The following is a 19,240-nucleotide window of genomic DNA, read 5'->3' as shown; positions in this document are numbered from 1 at the left end:
CAGCACTCTTTTTCAGATCACCTATATATAACATTCTCTATAAAAGCTGAAACGGCAAAACCCATGAAGTACCTTAACAAAAAACGTATGAATTGGATCAAATATAAAAAACATCTTACCAACAGACTTCCTGACATCAGCCAATTTGAAATGGCAAATAAAAACGATATCGAAAACGCTGTCAACATAATAACGAAGACGTGTCAAAGTGCAGCACGACAATCTTGTCCCCTGACAAAAACAGGAGGTAAGCATAAACCTTTTTGGTGGACTCCAGAACAGACGAATGGGAAGAATATCGACAATGTCTCAAAGACTTTAAGAAAGCTGTCCGAAGTGCAAACCGCACATCCTGGCGATCATACACTCAAGAATTAGAGAAAACTTCAGAAGTAAACAGACTACGCAAGATTCTTGCATCAAACCCAGTCTCTCTCAGTTTTATCATGACTCAAGATGGAACTTGGACTACTTCAACTGACCACACTCTTAGAATACTTCTAGAATCTCACTTTCCAGGCTGCGTTGCCAACTTACCTGCACTTCCCAGCACTCTTCAGAGTAATTATGGGAATAGATCAGATCTAATCAGCAACAGTGGAAACTTCCCTTCCCAATAAGGAGTACTATCTTGTCGCATTTATGGACATAGAAGGTGCTTTTAATAATATTGAGCCCAAAGCTGTTTTGTCGGAAATTGCAAAATTGGGTATTAATTACTCCATCCGGAAGATGATCGAACAAATGCTCCAAAATAGAATAATCACTTCAGAGCTTGGGTTAAGCCACATGAGAATGTACGCCGTCGAAGGCACTCCTCAAGGTGGAGTACTTTCACCCCTTCTCTGGAATCTCGCTGTAAACAGTTTGCTTTGAAATCTCGAAAAAGCAGGCTGCAAGGTTGTAGCCTATGCAGATGATATTGCTCTCTGCGTGTCAGGCAAGCATCTGAATACCCTCACTGAGCTCATGCAACGCTCAATCAATATTCTGTCAAAATGGTGCACCGAATGCGGACTTAATGCGAATCCAGCAAAGACAGATCTTGTTCTCTTCAATAGGAAACAACAATCTCCTCCACTGCAAAAAATAACTTTAAAAGGGGAATCAATACTTCTATCAGATTCAGCTAAATATCTAGGAGTTATTCTAGATAGGAAGTTGAGTTGGAAATTGAACATTGAAAACAGATGTAAAAAAGCTTTCATAGCTCTTTATACTTGTAAGAAAACTATAGGCAAAACCTGGGGTTTTTCACCTGAGATCATTTATTGGATACATACCTCGATCATCCAACCGATACTCTTCTACGGTGTGGTTGTATGGTGGACCTACTAAGGCTCTAAATACGTTGCTTCACTTGTTCCCTATCGATCTGGCTGGCAAAGCGATTGCAGCGAAAGCAGCGACACGCATGAATGCCATATCGAAATGGAAAAAGTATCTTGGCCATTCTGCCATACTGAACAGGATCACTGTTATCTCTTCCGACATAGACTAAGTAAGTCTTCCATCACCACCCTTGCTATTCTCCTGTTCACTCCCAACCAGGGAAGAATGGAAGACAAATCTTACCGAAATCCTGGCTGATGGCCCTCTGATTATATATACAGATGGTTCAAAACAAGACGGTAAAGTGGGATTTGGAATCTTTTCCAAGTCCCCTCACATCAATCTATCATTTAAATTACCCGACTACTGTAGTGTATTCCAAGCGGAAGTATGCGCTATCTGGTATGCTGCGAAAACTATCTTAGAAAAGAGAATATCACTTGAGGATATCCGCTTTTTCAGTGACAGTCAAGCGGCCGTTCGAGCACTCAGCTCCTGAGAATCGAGAAGTGATCGAGAATTTCACAGCATTGCTGATCGGAGGTGGCGAGTGGAAACTACTTGCGTTACGACCAGACAAATCTGGCCATCCTACAATCTGAAACAGACGAAAACCCTTATAAGTCTATCGAAACACGAACTAAGGCATATAATATCTTTTATCACCGGTCACTGCCTTTTGGGCACTCACGCAATTCGGCTCGGGGTTCCTCAAAACGACCTGTGCAGATAATGCGAGGACGAAGATGAGGAAGTATCGAGCAGGCATTTGCTGTGCAGTTGTCCCGGCCTAGCCAGAAGTCGACTCGCTCTTCTAGGCTCTCCAACAGTTGACAATCTTTCAGCACTCTCGGACCTGAAAATCGAATCTCTCATTAAATTCTCGAAACGAATTAATATTTTGGACCAAAATCTATAATAAAAATCTCGGTTAGGTGGGGAAATCCTATAAAATAATGAGCTCTAGGGCAACACAACGGACCCAACTTGCGGTCTAGGTGGCACTCCGATGGAGGGTCACCCTTAAACCAACCAACCAACCAATTACGGCTGTATCGTTAATGGATACTACTGCCGAGCAGAATTCTGCCCACTCGTTTCACACGTATTCGCACACTCGTCCAATCAGTCGGCAACGAAGTAACATGAGCGAAGGCTGTGTTGACCTTCCTCGTATATCACCAATGTAATCTCAGTTTTTTGCTTAAACAAACTGTTGTCATGATCAAAGGCGAATTGAATACTGACGGTGGCGCCTTTCGTTACTTTATTTTCCGCGATTCTGACAAACCAGGCGTCAGTCTCTTTTCCAATACAAAAAAATATTACATGTTTGTGAAAGCTCCGTTGTAAGTGAAAACAAAACGCCGCGTGTTAAATTGTGAAAGCACAAATTAATATAAGTCTCAAAATGCAGTTTTTTTTGCGTTTTTATATGGATGACACCTTGCCAAGAATGTATGTGATAGTGGTTGGCTGAGCTAGCGATGCTTGTCGCTGCCTTAGACAGTTACGCATCGCAAAAGAGCTGTCGACGCGGCATGCATCGATGATGCGCGAAATCGCTTCACTAGGTGATATTGAGGAAACATCTGTCGTTCGCTACGTTGTCGATGGCCTGCGTATAAAAAACGAAAAGAAACATTTCTTGTTCAGATGTTAAACATATAAATCGTTACAGGAAGAATACGAAATTTTCAAACACTTTAACAAAGACGAAAGATCGTACAACGGGGAGCGCGTAAACAAGATCGACAAACCTCAAGTCGCGGACAAAAAGTCACTTTTAGAAAAAAAAGAACGCTGTTTCTATTGCGGATGTCCAAATCATAAACGAAAAGACTGTCATTCTGAGCCAAAGTGCTTTAAGTGCAACAAATTCGGACATACGTCTAAAGATTGCGAAAACAAGTGGAAAGCGGTTAATGACGTTGTTGAAAAGGAAGACGTAAAAGGCGTTTCGGTGAACGGCGTTCAAATTAATTCGCTCATAGATACGGAATCAGATGTTACGATAATGGCACCATTCGACATGTTGTTAGGTTGGGATTTCGTCGTTTTGAGTCCGGTACTGACGGATATTCGTTTATATCCTTGCGGTCGCATGAAAACTTAAAAGATCTATCGGACGCGAACATTTACAACATAGTTGAATCGTCTAAAGAAATAATGGTTCCGTCGCGATTCGAAAAGAAAGTGCGAGAAATGATTGCGGATTATAAGCCTGCAGTTGTAACGAGGGAAAGCGCCATATCCCTGAGTATTGTTCCGGATTCTACAGTGAAAGCATTCCATCACTCACCGAGCCGGCTGCCTCATCATGAACAAAAAGTTGGTGAATGGTTACAACAAGGAATAGTGCAGAAATCCATGAAATCCAAGAAAGACGGCAGCAGAAGGATCTGTATATGAGTAGAGAAATTTGAATTCGATGGTGCCGAAAGATCGGTTCCCGGCGCCAATTATTGATGATGTACTTGAAAAAATGCAGAAAGCTTTTTACAGATATGGATCTTTTTTATTCATGTCAAGATAGACGAAGAGAGTAAAAAATACACGGCGTTCATCACCAAAGAAGATTTATTCAAATTCAGTGTTCACCTTTTGGGTTCTGCAACTCATCTGCCGTTTTCATCCGCTACGTGAATCACATCTTCCAAGACTTGATTAACAAAGATATCATGGATTTTCGAATGTTTAAAGAAAATGAAAATGGTCTTAGAAACAGCAGCGAGCTGGAATTTGAATATCAAGTGGAAGAAGTGCAGTTTCTTACAGCAGTTTCTTTCTGGGTCACACAGTCGAGAATGGAAGAATCTCACCAGGAGAAGAAAAGGAGGCGAAGAAAAGACTAGAGCCGTAAAAATGTTACCGTGGCCGCGAAACATAAGAGCAATACAGTCATTTCTTGGATTGACAAGTTTCTTCCGAAAGTTTCTTCCTAACTACGCTATAAAGGCTCGACCTTTGACAAATATTTTAAAGAAGAATAAGCAGTTTGATTTTGGAGTGGAAGAACGGAAAGCTGTACAAGAACTGAAGGAGGCGCTGATAAAAGAACCAGTGCTACACATCGTTTGTCGAGACGCTATCACAGAACTGGATACTGACACATCAAAAGGCGGATTTGGGGCCACGTTGCTGCAACAGGTCGAAAATCAAATCCATCTCATATTTTTCTGGAGTAAAAAGACGTCACCGAGGGAACCCGCTCAACATAACTACATAATTCAAGTTAAAGCGGCTTATCTAGCCTAAAAAAAGTTCCGACACTATTTACTGGGAACGAAATTCAAGCTTATCACGGACGGTGCAGCGTTTAAGTAGACCCTTAAGAAAAAATATGTCCCCGTGAAGTTGCACAGGTTGTGCTCTATTTCCAAGAATTTGACTGCGTAGCTGAACATTGAAGTGCAGACAAGCTGAAGCATGTTGATTGTTTAAGCCGTAACCACAGCAAGCTCCTTTAGTTGCTTCAGAAGTCATGCGCGCTGCTCAACAACGGGATAAGCAGCTCAAAGCAGTTCACGAGATATTGAAAATGAAACCATCTTAAAGTTTCAAAATTAAAGGCGATATAATATACAAAGCATTAGACGGTCTAGAGTTGTTGACAGTACCGAAATTGATGGAGTCCGAGGTTATTAGAAACTCGCACGAACCAGGTCATTTTGCTACGCCGAAGACGATGCCCACGATCAAAGAGTTTTACTGGATAAAACATTTAGATAGAAAAGTTGTACAGTTCGTCAACAATTCCGTCAAGTGTATCCTGTATAACAAGAAGTTGGGGAAAAAGAGGTGACCTGCCATTGCATACGATCCACCTCGGTCAAATGGATACGGCATCAAAAAGTTAACCATATATTTTTGCTGTAATCGACGGGTTCACTAAGTTTGTGTGGCTATACCCCACAAAGTCAACAAGTTGCGAGGAGGTTATCCGGAAGCTGAGCGAGTGGTCAACGATCTTCGGCAATCCGACGCACATCATTAGTGACGAAGGTGCTGCATTCACCTCTAACGATTTCAACGAATTTGTTACAAAAAACTACATAAACCACGTTTTGACCACCACTGGCATCCGTAGAGGCAATGGACAAGTAGAACGGGTCAATAAGGCGATCTTATCTATGATTTCGAAGCTCTCGACAGCTGATTCTGCAAATGGTTAAAGTTATAAAACCATAAACTCTTCTTTTCACAGCTCGACAAAGGCGTCGCCATTCGAAATTATGTTTGGCATCAAAATGAAAGTTAATGTTGAGAGCCAGATTCTAATTGCTTTACAAGATGAATTGGTTGACAACTTGGATATCGACAAACAGCGAATTTGTGATGACGCGAGGGCGCAAATTCTGAAGACTCAAGCTACTTACAAGCAAATTTTCGATAAAGGCAGAAAGGCGGAAATAGACTACACATTTGGCGATCGAGTGGCGATCAAGCCCACTCACTTTGTGGCTGGCAAAAAGTTGACCAGCGAATATCTGGGTCCTTACGAAGTAGTCAAGGTTAAGCGCAATGGTCGATACGACTTCCGCAAAGCAGCCAACATAAGGGGTTCCAATAACACGCCTACCAGCTGTGACAAGATGATGCTCTGGAAGAACGTCGAATGCAACGAAGAGCTCCTGTCATCCGAGGCGGATGTCGTTGATCAGGACGGCTGAATGTGACAATGGATGGCTGAGCTAGCGATGCTTGTTGCTGCTTAAGACAGTTACGCATCGCAAAAGAGCTGTTGTCGCGGCATGCATCGATGAACGAGCAGTCGCAACGCATCTGCAGCCGAAGAAGGTTGGATCGGTCGAAGTCGTTAAGTCGTTAAGCCAAAATTGAAGTCGGTTAAAGTTGTCTCGAGGTTGCGCTAATTCAGTTAAAATCGAAAACCCTTTCTATTGTCGTTGTACTGAAATTGCATTGTATTAAAACCATTGACTATTCATTTTTTGTTACATGTATGTGTGTATAATTTATTGTTTTTGATAGTTTCTATTGCTTGCTACTCTTCCTCTCCACATGCAAGTAATTCCCCTTCCTTTTGTTTGGTTGTTCATAGAGCTTGACGACACAGCGAATTCGGAAGGAGCAACCTTGTATTTTATCATATTTGATAATGAACCTTGTGACATCACCCAATCAACAGATTCTTTCAAATTTGCTGAAAGCCGGTTAACAGTTTGATCTCGGTCACATCTCTATAAATCTTTTCACCATGGATTATCAGTAGAATTTGGAGGAAGTGTTGGAATGTTACGAGTAGAAGTTAGTGTAAAATTTTGGAATGAAGCATACGTTTGTGTATCACTTTTTCTTAATTTTTAATGGATTTCGTGCTTTATATGTATATGTATGTGTCTGGCTTGTGGGTAGTTGCATTTATTTTGTATGCTGATTTTTAATAACTTCTTTTCTTGCAAATGATTTGGACAGTGGTGGGATAAGGTCCGTTGCAATTTGCGCACATTGTGCGTTGGCATGGTAGAGTGTTGTGGGGGGAAATAATCTTCAACTAGCACTGAATACCAGCCTATGTCAATAGAAGAGGGAATTTCATACAAATTGAATGACAGAACGATTCTGCCAGTTCGTACTTTCACTTTGTTGATGGTCCGTGTAAATTTGTGTATACCAACAACGTCTTGAGGTTTGAGAGCATCCAAAGTCTTTTTGCCATCCGTATGCGCAAGATTTCAACGAGAAAGGTATTAAGTTGTTCATGAAAAATTACTAATTGTACAGTGGTCGCCAAAGTTTTAGGATTTTATAAATGTGTTTGCTTTGTTTTTGTAATTTAGTTAAGAGCTGCGAATTGTTTAACTACATATTCATATGTGAAAGATAGCCCGCATGAAAAAAAGCAAATTATTTTCGGGTGTTAGTAAAGTCGTAAAATTAACATTAATATTGGTATTTAGACAAAAAGAAAAAAACAGGACCTCCATTTGACCTCCAGGCACAAATCCCAGACTAGCGAATATGCTTGGCTAATCACCTTTAAGGATATATGCTGCTCTAGTTTACTTTTATAAAAGTGATGGTGGCATGATCTCTAACAGATTGGCTATAATTTGTTATAATTTATGGGTTTACTTTTATTGAAAAGACTTACTTGCGCAAATGATATAAAAAATAGCTGCTTATGAGTCAAATTAAGTCCAGGCAACTTCAAAGTGTCGGCATCTTTGGTTGATTTTGATTTTAAGAAAGCATAATAAGCTGCTTTCAGACCCCCGTTATCAGCAATATTTTCTCCTGAAATAAATAAAATGTATGTGTAACTGAAAAAAACATTATATTTTGTTTGAGTAAACTCATACGCACTTTTCTAAAGCGATATATTATACAACAATAATACTGAATGATTCTAATATTCAATAACAACTTTTGTTGGAATTGCGACAACAGTCGCTTCTCAATGACGGACCCTCTTCAATACTACTCGATTCCATAACTACCTCTACTAACCGCTATTTTTTCGCACTGAAACATAGTAAAACGTGTGGTGGAAAATATCAATTAAAAATAGTGGTGGAAATATCAATTAAAAGTAGCTCGTCGATGATAATCGTTACTTGGTGCAACGTTTGAACATGAAATTTGTGAGATGAATTAGCTAAGAATAAAGCTTGCAATTTTATATTTAAATTTCGATACTAGCTCTAATGCTTTGTATGATTTTTTAGACCTTACCAGCGATGTCGAATATACCTGCCATAAGTTTTGTTGTACGAGGGGCGCCTTTTATATGTCGGGATTAGAGAACAAAAACAAATTTTAATCATCGAAAATCACTTTATTGTTTTTCAAAATATTCTCCATGAAGATCTATACACTTTTGCATGAGTTTGAACCAATTGTCGAAGCACTTTTGCCACTCTGAATGAGGTACCTCCAAAACATGCATTCTGAATACCGCAACCGCTTCTTCAGGTGTCGAAAAACGTTGACCTCTCAGTTTGTTTTTTACGTACGGGAATAAAAAGAAGTCATTCGGTGCCCTGTCAGGACTATACGGCGGATGACCCATTAATTCGATGTTTTGGGTGCTCAAAAATGCAGTTGTTTGAGCCGATGTGTGAGAGCTCGCATTGTCCTGGTGAAGAGTGATCCGTCTTTGGCGATTGGTTTTCCTAATTTCTTGGAAGACAACTGGCAAACAAATCGTTGTGTTCCACTCAGAATTTACTGTTCTGCGTTGTTCTAGTGGTACGGTTGCGACATGTCCAGTTTTTCCGAAAAAACAGGCGACCATTTGCTTGGAAGTGCTTCGTGCGCGAACAACACCCATACAGCCGACTGCTGTTTACCTTCGGGCTCATATGCGTAAATCCATGATTCATCACCTGTCACGATGTCATAGACGTGTTTCGAAACCCTGCGATCGTATTTTTTGAGCATTTCCTTCGAGCAATCGACACGAGCCTTTTTTTGAGCGATTGACAAATTGTGTGGGATCCAACGCGAACAAATTTTTTTGACAGTCAAATGTTTATGCAATATTGAATGTATGCTGGTCCCACTAATGCCTAAGATTGTCTCAATCTCACGATAGGTCACATGACGATCTTACAATATCAGTTCGCGCACATCATCAATGGTTTTCGGAACAACAACTGATTTTGGACGACCTTCACGAAATTCGTCTTGGACTGAACTACGACCACGATTGAATTCACCATACTATCGATAAACACTGGTCCTTGAGGAGCTTCATCGCCAAAAAATGAATTAAGTTCATCCATGCCTTGTTGCTGAGTTAATCCACGTCGAAAGTTGTAAAAAATAATCGCACGAAAATGTTCACGATTTAATTCCATTTTTGGACCGAGATGAATCTTTTGAGTTACTGTTAACAACATAATAGTGCTGGTATTTCAAAATGTTCTGAGTACGTAAAAGCCAAAATATGTCAAACTTTGCGATACAGCTGTCAGTTGCCAGATTGCAACACAAGGGTTGCCAAATCCCGAAATATAAAAGGCACCCCTCGTAAGTTAAGCCCGTTATAGATATGAAATTATAATATAGGGTTTTCCAATAAGAGGTGTTAATTTGATATTCCAAGAAAAGTGCTATTTTTAATATAAATGATCGGATGTTTATTTCATTATAAAGAGGAAGGTATGCCGTTAATAGTGGAAAGCAGGAAAATTACCACCACGAACACGCTTAAGATACGTTTCATCAAGTTTTCCATAACCGAATTGCAAAGTGGCTGCCCTATGTCCTCGATAGCCTCACGAATTCCATCTTTGAGGTCTTGAATCGACCATGGACTGTTGGTGTAGACCTTCTCTTTCACGTGGCCGAAAGAAAAAATTCACAAGGTGTTAAATCACAAGATCTCGGTGGCGAATTGGGATCACCTCTTGAGAGATAACACGGTCCGAAAACTTTTCCCATAAAAGATCAATGATTTCGTTGTTTGTGTGGCACATAGCGCCGTCTTTTAGAAAATAAACATTGTCCAGATCCATACCATCCAATCCTGGCCATAAAAATTCGCTAATCATCTCTCGATAGCGCAATCCATTCACTATAGCACCTGTTATTGGAAAACCCTTTACTTTTTTGAATGAATTTAGTTTTATTCAATCATGTAAATATTAAAAAAAATTTAATTTTCATTCGAAATGGTCATCGTTTGCTTTGACACAAGCTTTCTAACGATTACACCATTCAGCTATTGCAGCACGCACGGTTTCCATGGATATTGCCATCACTACTAGAACCAAAGATTGTATGAGGCTCCCCAAATTTGTGAGAGGCCTTCAACAGGCCATATTCTCTAATCCTGACTACAAACTGTAGTCCAATGGATTCAGATCTGGACTTCCAGACAGCCAATCTTCTGCGGCTATGAACTCAGAAATATTGTTTTCTAGCCACTGGTGGGGAGTTATTGCCTTATGGGCTGGAGCGGAATCTTGCTGGAAGATCCAGCGCCCTCCATTGAAGAGAGTACTGCTCAACTGCTTCACCACACTTTCTACGACATCCTCCACCAAACCATTACATAGGCTGGATAGTGGTCACGCTGAACGCTTGGAACAACATTTTTTGCGTAGTGTTGCTTATTAAAAACGTATTAAACAGTGAATACATACATATTTGAAAATAATATTTTAATGGCTGTTGGCCGTATGCCACCGAAGGACCTTCTTCCATCTGTCGAGTCTAATTTTCTTTAAGTTCGTTGTCAAAAGATGACCTGTTGAGCGACGGAAGGCTTTCATGTGGAGATCATCTCTAATTAGTCTTGACAAGGATCTGATCGGTACATTAATTTCCCTGGACTGGATTTTCTGTTTTTAAATTTAAGTAAATTTTTTATATTAATATTTTCAAAATGTTTCGCTCGTTTCGAACCAGTGCAGCCATAAAGGCCGTACGAGAAAGAATTCGCAGAAATCCTCCTAGAAAGCAGAAAATCTTGTCCAGGGAAATCAATGTTTCGACCAAATCCATGTTTAGACTAATTGGAGATGATCTTCACATGAAAGCCTTCCGTCGCTCAATTGGTAATCTTTTCGCAATGCGCTTGAAGAAAATTAGACTCGACAAACGAAAGCACCTTCTTCGGTGGCGCGCGGTCAACGGCCATGAAAAGATTATTTTCACAAATGAGCGAATGTTCGCGTCCTGCAATAGCTGAATGGCTTATTTGTTTGAAGGCTTCTGTATAAGCAAATGGTGACCATTTCGAATGAAATTTAAAATCGTTTTTTTATATTTCCAGGTTAAAATAAAACTAACTTCATTAAAAGAAGTGTTATAATTTCATATCTATAAGGGAATTAATTTTGGCGGCCGCCGTAGCCGAATGGGTTGGTGCGCGACTACCATTCGGAATTCACAGAGAGAGCGTCGGTTCGAATCTCGGTGAAAACACCAAAATTAAGAAACACCATTTTTTAATAGCGGTCGCTTCTCGGCGGGCAATGGCAATCCTCCGAGTGTATTTCTGCCATGAAAAACCTCCTCACAAAAATATCTGCCATTCGGAATCGGCTTAAAACTGTAGGTCCCTCCATTTGTGGAACAACATCAAGGCGCACACCACAAATACGAGAAGGAGCTCGGCCAAACACCCAAAAAGGGTGCACGCGTCAATTATATATTTATATATATATATATAAGGGAATTAACTTGTAACAGAACTTATGGCAGAAAATAGTATACGTATGTACGTAAATGCTGAAATATAACCAAAGGTTCTTGTGTTATGTATTATTAAATCAGTAAATAAAATAAATATTCTAGCCTCTTTCGTAAGGTTTTAATTTATTTTTTGGTTTCTCGTTGCTAGCCTAACAAATTAATATAAAGGGTTTTCCAATAAGAGGTTTTATCTTTCGCTATCGAGAGATGATTAACGATTTTTTGTGACCGGATGGATGGTATTGATCTGGAGAACGTTTATTTTCAACAAGACGGCGCTAGGTGCCACACAAACAACGAAACCATTGATATTTTACGGGAAAGTTTCCGGACCGTGTTATCTCTCAAAGAGGTGACCACAATTCGCCACCGAGATCTTGTGATTTAACACCTTGTGACTTTTTCCTTTAGGGCCACGTGAAAGAGAAGGTCTACGCCAACAGGCCATGGTCGATTCAAAACCTTAAAGACCACTTTGCCACTCGGTTATGGAAAGTTTCATGAAAAGGATCTTAAGCATGTTCGTGGTGGTCATTTGCCTGTTGTTATTTTCCACTATTAACGGCATACCATCCTCTTTATAATGAAATGAACATCCAATTATTTATATTAAAAAATAGCATATATTTTTTTCTCAACTTGGCATAATATTACATTTTCAATGCAGAACTTTTGGTTATTGAGTACTGAATGTAAACATGTGGCATATGCAAAAAAGCATTTCCGTGCGAAAAATATATCAGTGCCGTAGCTGAATAGACAGCTGCGTGACTACCATTCGATAGGGTCCGAAACACGCTGAGAGCATCATGCTCTAAATGATAGAAAGAGCTGACGAGAGGAAGCAATGGTAAATCACCGACGGTATTTATGCCATGAAAAAGCTCCTCATAAAAAACCATTTGCCGTTCGGAGGCGGCATAATACATAGGTTCATCCATTTGTCCAACAACATCAAGTCGCACACCACAAATAGGAGGAGGAGCTCGGCAAAACATATAACATAGGTGTTAGCGCCAATTATCTATACTTATACATATATATTTTTCGGAGCCTTAAGGAAATATATATGTATGTATAGACATCTACAAATAATTTGAGAATCAGAGGCAAAAGCTTTAATAATTTTTGGTTTGCTAACTTTGATGCATATATCAGAGAATGTAAATTCATAGAGAAGGCTAAGGAACGAATGAGCAGGTTAAATGTCAAATGCTAACAAAACGGGGGCAAGAAATTTTTATTATTTCACCACGGCCTTGGAAAAGTTAACAGAAGAGAGTTAACGTAGGCGAGCGTAGTCAACAGAATTAAATAAAGCGTTTGCATTGAAATGTAAAATGCCATGATTTGGTGTTATTGGTGGATTATTTCTTGTGAGATACATAAATTAATTCTAAGTATGTATATGCATCTATGAATGTGAAATTTTAAGTATCTAATTAACTAAATTGTATTAATATTAAGTGTATTTTCAAAATTATTTCAAAATATCCACATTAAAAATTAACTGGTTTACAACCATTCATTTACATCAAGGGTTAGTATTCAACAATATGTTGTACTTTTTAAATTATTATTAAATTAAATAAGATCTACCATCCATATTTATAGAAGCAGAAAAAAGTCTTGACCTGCCTCATAACACAGCTCATATGCATTTCTACATATAAAATATATGCAAACATATTCCTAATATATGCAGAAAAACTCATCTAAACCGTATGCGTTTACATATACATTTGTGTATGTGTACATATATGAATACGGGTATATTCAGAAACGCATTATAAATGCGCAGTAATTGCAGCGCTGGCAGCACTGCCAATGTGACAAGTGTTGCAATTGATAGATTGGCAGTATTAAAATTTTTCCTGCAAATAATGCGCGACGTTTGATACAAAAATGGCGTTTTGGAACGCGATGCATTTGCAGTACTGCCATATTTGCATTTCTGAACGCATTGCCAACACTGCAAAAGTACGTTGCGCATTATAATGCGTTATTGAATATACCCTACATATACATATATGTTGGGACAATGTACCTATGTACGCAGATGTTTCTATTCTAAGCAAAACAATGCATATTCGTATATACATGTGCATGTACATATAACCGCACACACCCACTTTATGCCTCTACATGCATATGTTTCCAAAACCAAAATTCTAAGCCTAGCGACTACAAGATCAAAATGCATTCATAGGCGCAGCTGTAGCGGTCATGATTATTTACTAGTTGTGGAACTATTCGAATAAAAATTATTCGAATAATAATATCTTTTATTCGAGAGGTATTCGTAATTCGAATAATATTTATTCGAATTTCTTATTCGTTTATTCGAATAATGCTATTCGAATACCTCACTATTCGAATACCTTACTATTCGAATACCTTACTATTCGAATACCTTACTATTCGAATACCACCTCACTATTCAAATACCTTACTATTCGAATACATCACTATTCGAATACTTCACTATTCGAATATTTTTGGTAAATATTTACTTAGATTAGCGGACTACTAATCGGTTTCTGTACAAGTGCATGTACCTATGTATGCAAATTGAAAAACCATGCAAAGGCTTATATTAAATGAAAATACTACCTACTTTTTATTGTGTCGGCGCTTTGTTTTTGTTTCAAATTTTGGTAAATATTTACTTAGATTAGCGGACTACTCTTGCCTGAGGCGTGAAATTATTTTCTTTTAGGTTTTTTGCTTTTTCACAATACTTTTCGCAGTACTATTATATGCACATACATATACTCATATACTCTACCTGCTACTGACTGACCTAAGCCCGATAAACGAGTGCAGACAGTCCTATGACCATGCATACGCTTAGGTAACTGGCGATGAGAAATATATAGATGAACATTTCAGGCAAACTTTTCTTTGGGTTGAGTTTAGTTGGTTGGTTGGTTGGAGTTTAGTCGCTTATGTATACATATTTCCTTTGTATTTCTTTAAATCCCACGCTTAGATCACTCATTAACAATCAAGAACCTCAAGCAAGAACGTTCAGCCAATCTAATCATCAATCAAGACAAATAAAAAAAATAATAATAATGCCCAGAAGCAAAGTTTGGCAACATTTTACAATCGTGGAAAATACCGGTGAGGCCTGCTGCAATTATTGTGGTGATATGCTGAAACGTATGGAATCCACCACTTGTTTATGGAACCATTATAACTTTAAGCATAAACTCAGTTATGGAGTTGATAATCAACCGGAACCTTCAAGCAGCCGTGCTACAGATGATTCAGAAGAAATTTTGCCTCCAAACCGGAAGCGGCAGTCACGGGTTAGTACTTCAACCAGCAGTTCCAAAAGTATTACCCAAGACCGCCAAGAACTAATTACCCAGGCGTTAACGAAAATGTTAACAATGGATATTCTGCCGACATCCTTTGTTGAAAATGAAGGATTTAGATCGTTAATGAGTGTTTTGGAGCCAGGGTACAAAGTTCCTTGTCGGAAAACCATTCGAAAACGAATTGAGGCTTTGTACTCTGATGAATTAGTCAAAGCTCAAAGTATCATTGGGAAGGTTGAGACACCTATAGCTCTGACCACAGATGGTTGGACTTCAAGGGCATTGGATTCCTATGTCACAATAACAGGTAAGTTGTTTACATAAAATATATTTATAGTTTGATTGCGACCAGTTTTCGGGCGATATTTTGTAAGAGTTAAGGCGAAAAAAGTTTCGTTTCTTACACAGCCGAAATATCGCCTTTATTTACCATTACATAAAAATAAAAAATTGTATACACAAGTACTTCTTTGCTAACAAATTTCTTTGCAGCGCATTATTTTGATTCCGACTGGGCCCTTCATTCAATGAACCTGAAAACAGAAGAATTGAGTACAAGCCACACTTCGGAAAACTTCCGAAGCTTCATTCTGGACTCTATAGAGGAGTGGGCAATTTCCGCAAGGGTTTCAGCTTTAGTCTACAATAATGCAAAAAATATTACAAACGCAGTTAGGAATTTGTACAACATAGACAGCGTTGCTTATGCAGCACATACACTGCAATTAAGCATAAAAAAGGGCATGGAGATGGAAGACTGCAGGCATTTATTAAAAAAGGCGTCAAATTTAGTAAGTGCCTTCAATCATTCCGCAAAAAGAACAACAGCACTGGAGAAACACCTTCAGCAACTTGAAAAACCCGTACTGTCGCTGATACAAAGTTGCACGACAAGATGGAACTCCAGATTTTATATGGTCGAGCGACTATTAAGGCTGAGACCCTCATTGGTGGCAGTGCTCGCAGATCGAGAAATTTTTGATGGTCGTACGGCCCAAAAAATAGAAATTTGGGAGGACGAGTGGCTTAAGTTAAGTGAGGTTTCAAATTTGCTGAAGCCATTAGAAAATGCAACAACTGTTTTGTGTTCTGAATCCAAAATTACAATATCTCTCGTTCAGCCCATCATGAATAGTTTAGTGAGGAAACAGCTCAACGTGAACTGCAATGATACCAGTTTTGTAACGGATCTCAAAAATGAAATTTCATTTGACTTAATTCAAAGGTTTGGACTGAATACTACGTTGGAGACACGTTGCGTGGACCCATCTCACATCGCATCATTCTTAGATCCGCGACATAAGAACTTACTTTTTGAAAGTTCCGAGGAGTTTAGAACAAAGATCTTCACAACGGCAAAGGAAATTTATCAGTCTTGTTTGAACATGCCGTCAACTTCGGTCGCAGATGATACTCCAACAGTTATGGATATACTTCTTGGTGGGGATAACATAAATGAAATGCAAAGTGAGTTTGAAAAGTATATTTCTGAGCCTCAAATTAACCATAATTTAGAGGCGAGAGTTTGGTGGAAGGATCACGAAAAGCAGTATCGCATCCTTTCACTACTAGCCAAGAAATATCTTGCAATACCAGCTACATCAGCAAGTTCTGAGCGAGTTTTTTCTAGTGCTGGTAATATTGTCTAACCTTCAAGGAGTAAATTAAAATAATATTGTACTTAGTATCAGCTTTAGTATTTCTACACCAACACCAAAGGAAATAAATATTTAAACAGATTTTAGAGTTAATTAAGTTTAAATTCATTATTTATTCATTAATAAGAAAATAAACTTCATGTGACACTGAAATACGTAATCTATTTCAGACTTCTTTTTAAGAGAAATAAATAATATATATTTTATTATCGAATTAAAAAAAATTGTTTACTTTAAAAGGAAGAGCGTTAAGGTATTTTGCCTTTAGCAAAAGCATACGTACATAAATACTTCAAAAACCATTTACTATGATAATTATTTATTACAAATAGTGTCTTATAACTAAATATACAAAGAAATATCTACCTACTATTGACCACTCAGCAGGGTAGGTACATGTACATATACATATGTTATGTATCTGTTGTTCAATACCGAGCTTAGGTACACACATTAGCAACAAAAAATAAGTGATATTTTTATTTTATTTCTTCCATAGCGTAATTTTTTGAAATTACATACATACATAGATACATACACACATGCATTTGCGGATCAATCCAATTTCAAAGCAAATTGCATGTGTACATAAATAAGTACGGAACAATTATTTTATGTTCTCTGATAGTAGGTAAATTAGTATATTACTTTACGTAAGTAGTTCTTCAATTGATAAAAAGTGCACAAAAACAAATGCATATATCTGCAAGGTAGAAACTTACTCTGAAATCAGAGTATTTGAAGGTTACTGTACATATTAGAAGGTTACTGTGCATACAATGCTGTGCCTATGAATGTGCACTGGATTTCTTGAGAAGTTTTAAGGAATCGTAATATATTTGGCTGTGGCAAGTGCACATACATAGGTACACAGGTATATATATGTATATGCGCATATGAACACAACTCAGATATTCGTATTTGCATTTGCCATCTTCCTGTGTGCCTGAATAATTTCTCTATGAGGATTATTAATTTGATATGATTGAAGAATTTAAAATAAAACCAATGTAGGTATCATCATCATCTTTACCGAATTTATAATTCGTGACGACAAGTTGTTAATAATACCAGTTATTTTAAGGTTTTTATTATTAATTTATTATTATATATGAACGAAAAAATTTATGGTAAAATTTACCATATACCTAATACCCATATATATGTCGTATGCGTATTTCGCGCAATTGTCATAAAAAAAACCAAAAAGAACAAATCTAATATGTAAACATGCATACAAATTATATGGACATATCAAATAAACAAATCTTTTCTGTACGCAAGCAGATGTCAGCTAATGTAAACTAAATTTTTTCACACTTGCGTATCACTCTCTCGCTCTCATTTCTCTCCGGCAGCCATATTAATTAATTTCCTACTGTTAACTTTTTGAGTTGAATTTCTTACCCTTGTTTTGCTAGAGCAGAAAATGAGGAACGGGCCGGGACGGCGCCTCCTCTATGAATTTACGTTCTTTGCATATATAAGTACATACATACCTAAATACACATGTACATATATATGAGAATACCACTCATGATGCGTGCATCGAAAACAAAAGATACTACTAGGACATGTCAAACAATATATGTATATATCAACAAGGCCGTAGCAAAAGTGCAGTGGAATCAACTTTTTATATTTTTTTGTGTTTTATAAATTGTCGAACTTTGTTATGTGTGGTATGTACTTCACTTACCTAAGGTTTGTTTCCCATTTAATGTGCGCCCGTTCATTTTATAACTTCCATATTGTCGTTGAATACATTCAGCTTTTTCATTAAACCTTTCAATACTCTTATTATCCCACCATCGATGTATGTTACCAAACTTGTCATATTCTCGTCCTTGGTCATCGAATGCATGCGTTAGTTCATGCCCCATAACAACGCCCATTGCGCCGAAGTTAAGACTTTTTGGATTGTTAGTATCGTAAAAAGGTGATTGTAGTATACCAGCAGGAAAAACGATTTGATTTTTTGTAGGCGTATAGTAGGCGTTTACCATTTGAGGAGTCATACCCCAATGAGTCTTGTTTACAGGTTGATCTAATTTCTCTAAATTGGTCTTCAAATTATACATAGCAACTTGAATATTATTTTCAAAATATTCATTAGGCACAATTTCTAAGTCCGCATACTTTTTATCTAACTCTCGCGGATTTAGAATGTAATCAGGAAAACCAATCATATCTGTTATTGCATTAGCTTTATCAATTGCACGTTCACGTGTTCGCTTGTCCATCCACGTTAGATTATTTAAATTTTCTTTAAATGCTTCGCGGACTTCATTGATCATATGCTCAGCTTCTGGTTTCGATTCACCATGAAAAGCTTGGCGTACGAAAATTGCACCTACTGCAAAACCAATAACGTTATTTGTATCTGCTACACAGTAGCGCCATATTTCTTCTCCTCCATCTGAGCCCATTAAAGCTTTGCGCACACCTTTATAAGCGTCTCGAAAAGGTTTTGACAGGCACGACGTCAAAGTGCGCACCGCCTGCCATACCAAATAGTTATTCACCGTTCTATATGCAAATACAAACATAAAAAAATTAACGTTTATTTTATTCTCTACAAAAATGGATGGAAGGTAAGAATACAAAGGCTCATATACTGAAGGTATGTCTTAAAAATTAGCTTTAAATTTGTTTTGAATTTAATTAAAATTAAAGAAGACAGATACTTTCTTATAGGCTAAAGAAATAAATGCAATGTTTCTGACTTCAGTTGATAAGAAACTGGAAAATAGCAAA

At 38.0% G+C, this 19,240-nt stretch overlaps 1 protein-coding gene across 1 annotated transcript; it reads right to left on the bottom strand.

The window, feature by feature from the left end:
- Positions 1 to 7,387: 7,387 nt before the first annotated feature.
- Positions 7,388 to 19,006, bottom strand: LOC128869930 (neprilysin-3). Its single transcript, XM_054112529.1, has 3 exons — positions 18,183 to 19,006; positions 7,448 to 7,590; positions 7,388 to 7,399 (listed from the first exon to the last, which is right to left on the bottom strand). Exons 1-3 carry the CDS (start codon positions 18,910 to 18,912, stop codon positions 7,388 to 7,390), a joined length of 885 nt encoding a protein of 294 aa, XP_053968504.1. The 5' UTR covers positions 18,913 to 19,006.
- Positions 19,007 to 19,240: the final 234 nt, after the last annotated feature.

Source organism: Anastrepha ludens, chromosome X (assembly GCF_028408465.1).
Source record: "Anastrepha ludens isolate Willacy chromosome X, idAnaLude1.1, whole genome shotgun sequence".
In the NCBI taxonomy this organism is placed as follows: Eukaryota; Metazoa; Arthropoda; class Insecta; order Diptera; family Tephritidae; genus Anastrepha; species Anastrepha ludens.
This window is presented reverse-complemented; position numbering and strand designations above follow the sequence as displayed.

Bases quoted from the DNA above. Each gene is read 5' to 3' on its own strand.
- LOC128869930 (XM_054112529.1), bottom strand. From the start codon at position 18,912: ATGGGCTCAGATGGAGGAGAAGAAATATGGCGCTACTGTGTAGCAGAT. The intron at 7,591-18,182 runs GTAAGTGAAGTA...TATTTATTTCAG, and splicing joins AAATGGGAAACAAACCTTAG to GAGAAAATATTGCTGATAAC.